Source organism: Dipodomys spectabilis, unplaced genomic scaffold (genome assembly GCF_019054845.1).
Source record: "Dipodomys spectabilis isolate Male_0828 unplaced genomic scaffold, ASM1905484v1 ptg000089l, whole genome shotgun sequence".
NCBI lineage: Eukaryota > Metazoa > Chordata > Mammalia > Rodentia > Heteromyidae > Dipodomys > Dipodomys spectabilis.
Window position 1 is genome coordinate 5109771 of NW_024870766.1, and position 13482 is coordinate 5123252.

Here is a 13482-nt window from a genome sequence, read left to right on the forward strand (position 1 = left end):
CTCTTAATGAAAACAACAAAAAAGTTAACTCTCCATCATAATGACAGCCTGGTAAGTATTCAAATGGCATCTTAAAAAACAATGGTAATGCTTTCCTTTGATGGTTTAAAAAACAGCTAATGATAGCAAATCTTTTCCCAAGTGAATCTTTAATAAATATCAATTTGAGGCTATACCACGTAACCAAATATTCTCAAATGAAAGCTTCGTATCTATAACCCCATGAACTAAAAATTGTCTAATGTCATAGTGGCAGAGTCTATTTCTTTAACACTGTTTATACAAAAGAACAAGAGATGGTGGCATTCTTGATTCTTCTGGACCAAAGTTTAGTGACAACAGTTACTGAATTAATTAGCAAAGGTGGAAATCAATATTCATATCTACATACCACTTGCTATTGTTTTGGGATGACCATGACTCTGCTATATCTGACAAGAATGCAAAGAATCAGAAACTGGAAAGAAATCAGAACCTATAATTTAAAAATTATAGCCTTGCATGCTATTGTTGATGACATCTAAAAATTATACATGTGGAAATAGTTGCTATACACATAAAGTACTATTAGAAATAGAAAAAGTCCATGTATTTATAGAAACACCAGGATCATACTCAAGTTTGCAAAAGAGCAATAATAGGTTTACCATACAACTAGCTGTTTGTGACGTTTGTAATAGTTAATAAAACAATCTTTAGATCATAATGCTAATATGTATATGGCAAATTATACCAAATAAATAATGAGCTAAAATCTGTAAGTTTCTAATGTCCCTGAATTTCTAAGAGTTATCTCAGTGTTAACACAGCTTCATTTCATTGATACTACATGAAGAGAGGTTTCTTCGCCCCCCGCCCCCCGCCTTTTTTTTTTTTTTTTTTTTGTCGGTTGTGGGACTTGAACTCTGGGCCTGGGCGCTGTCCCTCAGCTCTTCAGCTCAAGGCGAGCGCTCTACCACTTGAGCTACAGCGCCACTTCCGGTTTTCTAGTGGTTTATTGGAGATAGGAGTCTCACGGTCTCTCCTGCCCGGGCTGGCTTTGAACCGCGATCCTCAGATCTCAGCCTCCTGAGTAGCTAGGATTACAGGCGTGAGCCACCAGCGCCCGGCCCCCCGCCTTTTTTAAAGACAAGGTCTAACCATCTAGCCCTAGGACTCATAATGCTCCTGCTTCAGTCTCCTGAGTATTCACACATACACAATACACACACACACACACACACACACACACACACACACGTGTGTGCACACATGCGCCACCAAGCCCAGCTTCAGATTTTTAAAGTCATCAACCCTTAATATACTATACTTTTAGAGGTGGAAAGGGTATAATTTATCTACCACTTTTGCCCATTCTCATGAATCTGACATAGTATTGTTATAACATGTAAGCTAAAGTAGATGCCCTAAGGATCCAATAGACTGAAGTGATTTTCTAAGATCTACGATATTGCTGGTATTGTACAACAGGCCTGTCTGTCAGGAAGTCATGAAGTATATTCATAAATCAATGACTGAGAAGGCCAGCTGCCCATGAAGTCAGATTTTTCCCTAATTGTCAGTTATCAGTTTGGTCTTCTATAGATTAAAATTTCTTCATGGAGAGGACCAGATCTCCTTCGTTTCATAAATCCTCTGAAGCATCTACTAAAGTGTTAGGCAGAGATATATATTCAAGGATATAATCAAGGATGGGGGGCAGGATTGAATTGAAGGTAAATGTGGTCATGGTAAATCTATCCCCTATTTCACCTATTATTACTCAGTCAACTTAGTGAATCTCTACCACATATATCTAAGAGAATGACCTATTATGTTTGAACAACCTTTCATCAATTTCTCCTAGCCACTAAAAGACTGTATATGCACATGAGTTAGATTTAATGGATAGTATCTGGCAAAAAGGATTTTCTGCCCCTGAGGAAGCACCAACCTGTCACATGGTACGTTTTAATACAGCAATGTAATTTATAAATTCACTAGCTTTAAAAAGTGTTAAGTGTTAACAATAACTAATAGATATTTAAATTTTTAGTCTTATTCTGAGATTACTTAAAATGCATTTTTACTTTTAAACAACTGGCATGAGGTAGAAGATAAAGAACTCACAACAGTTAAGTAATCTTTAACATACTGAAGCCTATTCAATAAGATTAGCCCCGAGAGAAGTTACAGCTGTAACTGGTAGATTATTATCGAAATATTACCTTATCTGAAAGGAAATAGTTACATTTGGAATTGTATTTCTTTTTCTAGTCCAAGGTCTTACAGAAAAAGGACAATCCACAATGTGAGTATTCACACTGTACACAATGGCTTCTCTTACCGATCATTCTTTAGCATGTTGTTTCAAATCACCAACTGCAACATAGACCCTTTCCACTTCAACTGATCAGATAATCAGTAAGGACGTTAAAATTCCTTCTGGTATAAGAAGCAATATAAAAGGAATGTTTCACATTTAAAATAATTAATTTACACCTCATAAAAACTAGCAGCACTTCCTTTTATCAGGACATACTAATTTGGCTCTAGTGACTAGTCACAAACAAACAAAGAAAAATTATTCTAGCCCAAAAAGGCTCTTTACACAGGGAAAATGGAAAGCTACAAGAAAAAATTTAAACAGCTAATTACATTCCGATTAAGTAGTGTGTGAAACTACTGGAATGTCAATTTCAATGGCGGATAGGCGGGAACGTGCTGAATAGGGCTGTGAGTAAGTGTGCATACTGGGAGGATGGGAGTACAGTGGCTGCCAGAAAGGAGAAGGCAAAGATTTGCATGCACAATACCAAATACACAGCAGAAGTGCAGTCATAAACAGACCCCCTGCACTCGCAATAGTAACATACACTGCATAGTCGAATGTAAAAACGGGCTCAAACTTCTTGTTCAGATGGATATTGTAAAAGATGACCCAGATGGATGGAGAAAGGCTCACAGTACCTGCCAGAAAAAACAGCAGTCCAGCCACCAGATGGCAGCCTGCACTATTGACCAGACACTTGGCCAGCTTGATATTGGGCACTGAAGATCTGAAGGCTGTGTTACACATTCCAATCAGGCAGAGCAGCAAGGCACCCATTGCAATCAGGATGCTGAGGGGCAGCGCAAACTGGAGGAGACGTAGGTCCAGCTGGTCAACTGATGAGTACCAAGTAGTGTCATACATCAAGCAGTCGCTGCTTCCATCATACCGGGCACATTTTACCCACAAACCTGTGTAAACAGTCAGGTTCTTCTCGTTCCTATTGAATGTGATCAGTCGCAATTTTCTCCAGTTTGGAAGCAGAGTCCCTGCAAAGAGGCCTGCTACTGAGGCGATTCCACACAAGAAGGACAGGACTGTGGCTGCATGGACATCCCGACAGCCCATGGCAGGCAGGCTTTATGTAGTACTGTCAGTCAAACTAGGAGTGACACACAAGAAGACAAATCATGAAGGGATAACAGAGAACACAGCAGGAAGGCAACACTCACTGGTAACACATCTACTAATGAAATGTCAATGCAAATAGGGCTTGCCTTTGTTTCTTCTCTATACAATGTGAAAAATTTTAAGAGCACATGTACATGGGCCCAGAGTTCAAGTACACATATATTTGCCTGGTTATCATTGTCTGTGTTTTATAGCAGCTCACGTCTGTACCATCAGTATTTTTTCACAGTTATTAGGACAACAAACAAGGCAAAAAGTTGAATCACAAATAACTGCTCATAGTTGCCAATATTCACTCAACACACACACAAAGTGTATATGTATGTGTATGTAAATCTACAAATAGCACTATTCATTCAGCTGCAGATGTTCATGCAGGTGTAAAACAAGACTAGTGCACAGCAGTCATATGGCTCTTTATGAGACAAAAGTCTGAGGAAAACAGCACTGCAGGACAGCAGAGCAGTAATGAACTACATGAGTCAGACTGCTTGAGTTCTCATCCCCACTCCTCTTTAATAACCAACTGACCTTGGACCAGATGCAGAACTTCCCTGTGCCTCATGTCACTCATGTAAAATAATAATGCCTAGCCCCTACAGATTCAATGAGTTCATATAATGTCAAGTGCTGAAAACATCTTTAGTGCTATGCTTCCTGAGGCAATTTCTTAGCACTCAAAGAACTGCCCAGTGCAATGAGACTACAGTGTGATCTGAGAACATATACATTGGGAAAGGCTATGAATGATGCCAAGCTACAAAACTCATATCCCTCTTGGATCTCTCTCTCTCTCTCTCTCATCATACACCTGTCTCCCCATATATGAAAGTAATTTCCAGGGTTTTGCAGAAGTCATCCTAGGATAATTTGAGGAAGTGGGTATTAATACCACAGTATTAGTGGTATTAGCTCACATAGGTGAGCCACTGATAATGTAGAAATGTACAAGGAAATATTTATCGCTAAGCATTCATGTCGAGTGTGCTGAGTACTTTACATATGTCATATATTCTGTTAGGCCCTGAAAGGAACTGGAGAATTATGACCAACAACTTGTTCAATGAATGTTAGATAAGCAAAGCCAACTAATTTCATTTCTATATATCAAGCACACTAAGAAATTACTAGTAGCAAATAGGCTCATCTTCAAAGAGTTAATAAGTAAAAGAATGAACACAAAGATGTCTAAAAATCATCCTGTTCAACTACTTCCTGTCTGGTTCAAGATGACCCAAGTTAGTGCTTTTCGGGGAAATCTGTAAGACTCTAGTTATTGTACTATGATTGATCATATAAGAAGAATGCAAAGACCTCTGACATAATGGCAAGCTGTTTCTATTATAACTATGGTAAGAAAAATAGCAGGCAAATCTTTCTCTTATTGCAAATTAAAACTGTATTGTTTTTTCCTGCACCACCAACTACAAAAACTGGTATCTTACTCAGCATTAATTTTATCAAAGCACTATTCAATTCACCTCAAATCACTATACAAACATATTTGCCACCATGACACAAGAGATAAGACCACTTTAAGGTAGCACATTTACTTTTTGTGGTCAGAACACAATGAAAGAGGGGCTGGAAAGGTGGCTCAGTGGTAGAGTGCTTGTCTTGCATGCATGAGGCCCTGGGTTCAATTCCTCAGCACCACATAAGCAAAAGGAAAAAAGCCGGAAGTGGCACTGTGGCTCAAGTGGTAGAGCGCTAACCTTGAGCTGAAGAGCTGAGGAACAGCACCCAGGCCCAGAGTTCAGGCCCCACGACCAGACCCAAAAAAAAAAAAAGTTTGTAGAACACAATGAAAGAGGGCAAACTGAGAATAATTTATATTTCTGGATATAATTTAGAGGTATTGATAGGTTCCAGCATATCTAGCAGAATCAAATACAATTGGCAGAGATGGTAGAATATTTCCAGGAGGTCAAGATCAGAGAAAACCACCATGACTAAAACACTAAGAACCTGAGTTGGACCTGCTTCTATATGTGCGCCATTAGGAGGGCACAAAGTTCTTTAGAAAGCCATGTTGTTTGCATATTTACTCCAGTCTCATATAACTTAGGAGTAATTTTACTAGCAAAAAGTATATGCCACTGTACATATATTTTCAAATTATGTCTGACTCTTTGTACAATATAAAAGCAGTTTGAAGACAAATGACCTCCCTCAAATTGAAGAGCCCAAAAATAAACATGAGATTATTCTTCAGTTTTTCAACTAATGTGTAGCATTACCCATGGTATATGCTCCTCATTGTTAAGGGTGATTAATTTACTAAATTAACGTTAATTTAAAGCTATATAATTTATATTTGTATTTATATATCTTTCCACAGCAATGGAAGGAAAAGACATCTTTCAATATAGAAAAAGTCCTGATGGGACTATGGGAAATGTACAAGGCTAAGAATGGGGTTTAGCACATGAGAAGCCCTCATGAACACTAGCTAGCTGATGACTCTTCAGATGCGTGAGCTTACTGTTTACACCTGTGAGACTGGTTGGTATTGTTATCTAGGAGACCAATGATACACCTTGCAATCAGCCATAAACTATTATGAACACACTAAGAAGTCACCTATACATACAAAATTACTTTCTTCTTCTTCCCCTTTTTTTTTTCTTTTTGCAGTATTGGGGTTTGAATTCAAGGTTTTACATCTCCAGCCATTTTTGTACTGGTACTTTTGAGATAGGGAGTTACTACCTACCAGGGCATGCGGCTAGACTGAGAGCTGGTATTTTAGGAGTAGTGGGGATGATAGCTATGTACCACTATGCCCAGCTTCTTTCATTGATATAGGAGTATTTCAACCTTTTCTACCTGAGATGGCCTGGAACTATAATCCTACCAATTTTAGCTTCCTACATAGTTTGGATAACAGATACAGATCACCATGGCCAACTGGCTACAAGTTGAGAAGGGGTCTCATGAACTTTCCTCCCTTGGCAGGCCTTAAACTACAATCCTCCCATTCTCAGCCTCTCAGGTAGCTAGGATCACAGATACCAACCACTGGTACCAGGCTTAAACTTCAAATTTCTAATCAGTAAACTTCTTTTAAGGTAGTGTGAGATGATCAATAGCAAAGTTGTTTGTATATGGAATGTTGACAGAAATTTAATTCTGTAATGATTATCAGTAGATTATCACATAGAAACATTTTTTCTGGATTGTCAACAAGCAATATTGTCACAATAATTATAATCATATAACAATAATGGCAGAACATTGTTTTTAGAGGAATTATAAAGACTTTCAAAACAGCCACTTCCCATTAGTGTTCACCTGTTACACAAGGATTTTCACAATTCAGTGTTACACAAGGTATCATTTTGAATAAAAATATTTTCAGGAGGATTTATTTCTTGTGGTTTTGTATGTAGATGTCTTAAATCTTTAATTTGTTAAAGAAAATAAGTATCATTAGTAGAAGGAAGGGAAATAAGGCATGACCAATAGACATACTTACCCTTTTGAGGTATTTATAGTTCTAAAGTAGCTTTAGTCAAGTTAGAAGAGACATGCACATATGAACAAGAGTAGAGATAATCTGGGCCTGAAGAAATAGGAAAAGTACTCACATTAATATGTTACTTCTCATTTGAATTCAAGTGCAATTAGAAAAATAACACTCACCTAAAAACAACGAAGTGTTATGCCAAAAAAAATGCAGGAGATAAGTTTTTCAAAAAGACAGTTTCAGACTGGGGTGAAATCCAGGTGTAGAACACTTGCCTAGTATAGGCCTGGATTTGATTACCAATACTACATAAATAAACAGAGTAGTCTATTTTTAATTCATATATTAGTATATGTAAGTAACTTATTTTGTGGTTTAAGATAGAATTAAGGATAAAAATTATTTACTGAGCAGGTCACAATGTTCGCTATGAAATGTACTCACTACCCTACTCATGTAACTAAACCCTCTGTACAACATTTTTACAATAAAAAATTTTACTTTCTTGGAAATATCAACATTTAATGGATTTTTTAAAGTTCCTTATGACTATAATGAACGAATAGTGAAGATAAGGAAACACTATATAATAGTCTTGTAAGTAAACTACACTTAACAATGTTTTTAAAAGCATACAAGACAAAACTGATCTGCATTGTACATTCCAAAATTTGCAACCAGAATGCAACTGAAGTTTTTGTTTCCACCAATGGCTCAACCTGCCACTTAAGGATGATTCCATGTCTCTAAAATCAGCAACTTCCTCTTCAAATGCTTTTTAACTCAAACAGGTAGGATGAGTGAAAACTTGTAAAGCCGGAGTGTTTCCTGTATTAAGGTGTTTATCACTGGTCCCATTATGATCTTTATGTACAACTTTGAATCAAGATTTCAATCAAGTCTCCCACATGATTCCTGGGTAGTTATCAAGCACCATTGTCTCGGAGTTAAGAGGAGACCGTTTTATAACAAATAACACACAACAGGCCCCCTTAGGCCATTTCTTGGAAAGCTACGGAATGTGGTCCTTTTCAGATGCAACGACGTGACAACTGCACCTTTCATGGCGCTCGGGACACGGACAGACAGACCAGACAGACGGACGGACAGAGACACAGCAACAAACAAAACAAAGACCTTGGGCCAGAAGAAAGTCAACTGAGCTTCCCAGCAACCCACTCCACCGTCCCCGCTCCCACTCCCACTCCTGAGAGGTATCCAGGGGGAGAACTCCAGCTAGCGGAAATGGAGGCGGGAGAGCCCTCCGGTAGAGCCAATGGAAATGGACGAGGGGCGGGAGCCCTCCGGGTCAGAGCCCATTGAAATGGACGGGGGGCGGGAGCCCTCCCGGTCAGAGCCAATGGAAAGACAGCGCAGACGAAGGCCGCGGCTCCCGACGCAAAGCCGGTCCCCGCCACCCGGAGTGGGTTTGAACAGCTAGCAGGTCACCATTACACAACCAGAATCAGCTGGTCGTTCAAAAATAGCAACTCAACAACCGCACCGCCCGGCACCGCCGGCCGGGCGCCCAGCCCAGGCTTCCCCAGCACGCGCTCCGGCGCTCCCACTCCGCTCTGCGGACAAGCGATTTGAAAGCTTTATCAACACCCCCCCCCACACACACACACACAATTTTCACATCCACAAATGTGGTCAACCTTTCTCAGTGTCTCCTCTTGATTTAGGGTCGTGACACCAGGCCCACAACGATTCGAGCAAGACTCCGAAATCCTATCCGTCTTGACCACACCTACCAGTACCTGCTCCCCACAGCCGGAGCGCCGGAGTCGCCCGCACCCCGAAGCCGCCCCAAGCTTCTCCCACTCAGCGTCCCCGGAAGTGCGTTCCCAGTGCTGCAGCTGCCCCGGAGGCTTCTGGGAACGCAATCCCGCTCCCGTGGACTCGAGGTGGAATACCTCGCTGTCAGGGACTACAACTCCCAGAATGCACCGTCCCGCCCCCTCCGTCCTCCGGGAGCATCCTAGGACCAACTCTTCCCTGCAGGTCTCCAGACCAGTCCTCTTGCACTGAAAGACTGTCTAGATTTGGGTTAACGGTTTAAAACACGCGCACGCGCGCTCGCACACGCACACACACGCAGAGAAAACTGATAGTCGTCTAGATTTGGGTGCTCTTGAAAACGCTCTAATATGTTAGAAAAAATATCTTAAATCCAGACCCCTCTCCCACAGAAGTATTTAGCTAGGCTCATCCTAGAACCAGGCAACCTGGGTCTGCAAAAGGCTCTGGCTGAGCACCTCTCTGAGCTGATCTGTAAGTGTTAGGGAAAAAAGACAACTGCAATTTACAGTTGCCTTGAAAGGTAAGAGATATACTGTACACACCATTCGTTGTTGGATTTTAAACTAACCTACCCACATAATTCGTTCCTTCTCTTAAAAGTGAGGTTCTGTAGCTGAGTATTTGAATTGAACTATTCCTATACGGCACTGACATTAAAAAAGAAACGACAACTGCTAAAATGTCGTTTTCTAAATTATATTAACACACATATACCCTCACAGAAAGATACAGAAAATGCTGCAAATATTAACAAGTATTGAAGCTTAAGAATTTACGGGTGATTATTCTAACAAATCCTCTTTGAAAGGAATTCAAAATAAAAACAAGAAAAGATATATACCTAACCCCAGCAACCTCAGAGTACACCCTAATTTAGCGTTAACGTAATTACAGAGGTAATCAAGTGAGGTCATTAGCACAGGCTTTCATCCAATGACTGGTGTCCTAACAAAACGAAATGTGAAGAAAAGAGATGAACAAAAAGAAATGTGAAGACAGATCCACACAAGAACACTACATGAAAATGAAGACAAGAGATTGGGGTGGTATAGCTACAAACCAAAGACTGCCAAATACTGTCAGCAAACCATCAAAAACTAGAATACACACATAGAACAGGATCCTTGCACAGCCTTAAGAAGTACCCAGTCCCACTGATGCCTTTATCTTAGACTTCTAGGCTCCACAGACGATTTTTGTTTTATCTAAACCACCCAGTTTGTGGTATTTTGTTATAGCAGCCCTATGAATAAAGGAAGAAAACAGAAGTTAAGCAACTGTCAGGTAGAACTGGGAATGGTGACACACTGTCTCAGCTATTCAGCAGGCTGGAACAGAAGGAGCCCAAGAGTTTGAGACCAGTCTCAAACAATAATGTGAGACTATGCCTCAATTAAAGCAAACGAAGAGAATAAAAGAACTAAGGGCAAGAGGGAAACGCTTCCTGTAATGATTTCCAATAAATAAGAGCACCTGGTTTCAAAATGGTAAAGAAACTATTGGCAGTGTATCAGGCAATAGGTAAGATGACAGTCAATTTGTTTCTAATCTTCAGTAAACATAATAGTAAAGAGGAAAGAAAAATATAGAATTTACTGTAAGACAAATGAAGACTTTCAAATATTTTAGACTTTTGTTTGAACTATGACTACAACTATCATTAGGCTTTTCTCCTTACAGTTTAGAAACAATAACAAACTTTGAAACAATCTGTTTTGAACTTGGCTTTTTAACATGAATGGTTCTTCGAAAAATAAGTTTTTCTGGTTCACATTTTTATATTACTCATTGTATTGTTCTCACCATTTCTCTTGATCCCAAACGGTACATCTTCCTGGAAAGATTTGTCATGAAACTAAGACTCAATTACTATTATATAGTACTCTTATTTCCCCAACAATGAGTCAGTTGACCAAGAGCTTTTATTTACCATTATTAACTATGCTTCAAATCTATCCAGTCAAAAGCTTTTACTCAATATTTGTCCTTAATTTGAAATATTCCTCATAACCCTCAATTTGTAGCAAATCATATGTAAATAAAGTTATATTTTAGCTGCATAATTATGTCCTATTTCTTAATATCAGAAAATTATACCACATTCTTTTTTTTAACCACATTCTTCTTAAAGCTCTTTATACAGAGATGATACCAATTATGTTTGATAACCAATGAAAAATAGTCATTTGTCAGAAGATATTGGCAATTTTGGGAAAATACACTTGAATATGGGCCATGAATATAAGAAGCTTTTGTCCTTTCAACTTTGAATGCACTCAGTGTTTACAATATGAAAAATTACTTTGTCATATATTGCTCCAAAATTAGTTACAAAATAAACTGCATATCCTGTTCTTCAAATTCCAAGTATTTCCAAGGACATGATTCAGCTGACTGCTATGCTTCACATAGCTTGGTAACTAGGCATTCTGCAGGATTTAACCTTTATTATAAACACTTAATTATACACACTAAGGTGATTACTGCCGCTGGAGTCTCCCAAGTACCCAACAACTGTTAATTAAGCAACTGACATATGGCAAAAATAATTTTTAATTAGAATTACCAAGATTATTGGGCAGTTATGATTAGAAATGGTAGCTAAAATTACCCTTGGCCTTTTATGCTTGCAATAACCAACTGAAACAATGACCCAATCTATTACCCTGAATGACCCAGGGACATACAACTTTCCAACATTCAAATTACCTCTCTTCTTTTTTCATCATTTCTATTAACTACTTGGTTTTATTTTCTTTCAGCTAGTTAGTGACACTCAAAGAAAAAATGTTGCACTAATACTTTCCTTCTACTAGCCACACTCCAAACAAAAACAAAAAATAAGACATGTATGCCTTTAAGACAAAAAAGGTAGATGTTTATTTTTCATTACTAACTTTGAAGTAAAAATTATGTTTGTAAAATGTCTGCCAACACTTTTTTCCAACTACACTTATTTATGGCTTAATTGCCAAGTTACAAAATTTTGTAAAGCAGAGTATGTTTTTAAATGGCTATACAAGTAATAAAATATTTTAGACTCTCGAAAGGTTTTCTTTAAAAAGATTCTTGTATGCCCTACTGGACTTAAAAAAATAACAAATGATCAGAAGGCAATATACTATAGTTATTTAAATAAATTAATGCATGACATGTATTTAACACATCAGCAAAGCCTATGGCAATATCAACATTTTAAATTATCTGGATCACCAGCACAACCTATGTACTCAGTCTAAAACTCTGGATTCCTTCCATTTACCTATTTTATAAGGCTAGATTTAAAACAAATTTCACATATTCTTAAGCATTTTAGAATATACATAATATTCCATTTGTTCGTAAACAAAATTTCTATACCAAATTATCTTTTGTGTATTTAAATTATTACATATTTTTCTTTATCAACGTCTAGTTTGTGAGTGTATTTAAATATTTCTTTGACTCATTATTGTTACTGATTTGTTTTTCCTTCAGTGCTGGTAATCAAAGCATTCTACCACTGACCCACATTTCTGGACCCTGAAGCATTTTTATTGTACCTTCATTACATTTTAGACTTATGGGTGAAACTTAACTAAATTGCGTTAACTGGATTTAATTTGAAGATTTTTCAGAACCTATGAAGCTGCTTAGAAAATACTTCGTGTGCATATGCACATTTTTGGCAAGGAAAAAAAAACTTGTAGATTTCATTAATTACCTCAAAGGAACCTCTGATTATCTTTGCAGAGCCAAACAACTGAGCTCAAAAGAAACACATGAAAATGAATCAGAAAAATCTTGAAATAAAATACCTTTGACCTTTTTTTAAATTACAAAAACAGGCTTTTCTCCTGATGTATGTAGTACATGTTAATCATTTAAAAGAAAAAAATTATCTTGCTGTGATAAATAGTAAGACATTATACAATCATGTATAAGGTTTCAGTCAAGGGCTGATTACACAGTGGTAACCCTAGACTATCACCCAGTGATAGGTTAGCTATTATAGGCTATACAAGTATACTTATTCTATGTGTGTACAATCATGACATCATAGGATACATTTCTCAGGTCTTAATCTCTGTTGTTATAGTAAAACACAACTGCATATCACAACAGCACAATATAACAGATATCCTGAAATTTGCATATTTTAGGTAAAATTATATGGAACTTCATATTGCAATGTTACTGGACAAATAAGTATCTGATAGTATAAACTTGTATTTCACTGTAAAGCTTTATACATGGCAAGCTTTACAATAACAACTGGAACTTAGTAAAAATGTGTTGTACACAGCATATTGATGGTCTGGTTATTAAATGCTATAAATATTCCATATAGCATGTATTTTGAAAAACTTATTTTGAAAGGTAAAAAGACTTGCATGAAGAAAAAAATGCATATGCAATGTTAAAACATTACATTGAAGTAAGTGTCTAAAGTTAAATAGAGTGTGTTGTAGGGAACGCTGGGGTAGAACCCATGGTGTTGTATGTGCTGCAAGTGCTCTACCACTGAGCTAGCTACACATCTGGTCCTATTTCTTTCTTCCTTCCTTCCTTTCTTTCATTCTTTCTTTCTTTCCTTTTCTTTCTTCCTTTTTTTTCACCAGTCCTAGGGCTTGAACTCCAGGCCTGGGCACTGTCCTTGGGCCTCTTTGTGCTCAAAGTTAGTGCTCTGTCCTAAGACACAGTGCCACTTCTGGCCTTTTCTGAGTAGTTTTATTAGAGATAAGGGTTGACAGACTTTCCTGCCAGGGCTGGCTTGTAATTGTGATCC

General features: G+C 38.0%; 1 protein-coding gene and 1 long non-coding RNA gene across 5 annotated transcripts; both read right to left on the reverse strand.

Moving 5' to 3' along the window:
* Positions 1-1725: 1725 nt before the first annotated feature.
* On the reverse strand, positions 1726-13267 carry LOC122111832. Its single transcript, XR_006148053.1, has 3 exons — positions 12947-13267; positions 12897-12906; positions 1726-1736 (listed from the first exon to the last, which is right to left on the reverse strand). It is a non-coding gene; the product is annotated as an uncharacterized LOC122111832 (long non-coding RNA).
* Positions 2436-8783, reverse strand: Cldn12 (claudin 12). Of its 4 annotated transcripts, none has more exons than XM_042684574.1 (3): positions 8666-8783; positions 6921-7007; positions 2436-3413 (listed from the first exon to the last, which is right to left on the reverse strand). In XM_042684574.1, the coding sequence occupies exon 3, from the start codon at positions 3377-3379 to the stop codon at positions 2645-2647; it is 735 nt and encodes a 244-aa protein (XP_042540508.1). In that variant the 5' UTR covers positions 3380-3413; positions 6921-7007; positions 8666-8783; the 3' UTR covers positions 2436-2644. The 4 variants fall into 4 exon arrangements, with proteins under 4 accessions (XP_042540508.1, XP_042540507.1, XP_042540510.1 ...); XM_042684573.1 differs by having other exon boundaries at positions 8570-8783; XM_042684576.1 differs by lacking the exon at positions 6921-7007.
* Positions 13268-13482: the final 215 nt, after the last annotated feature.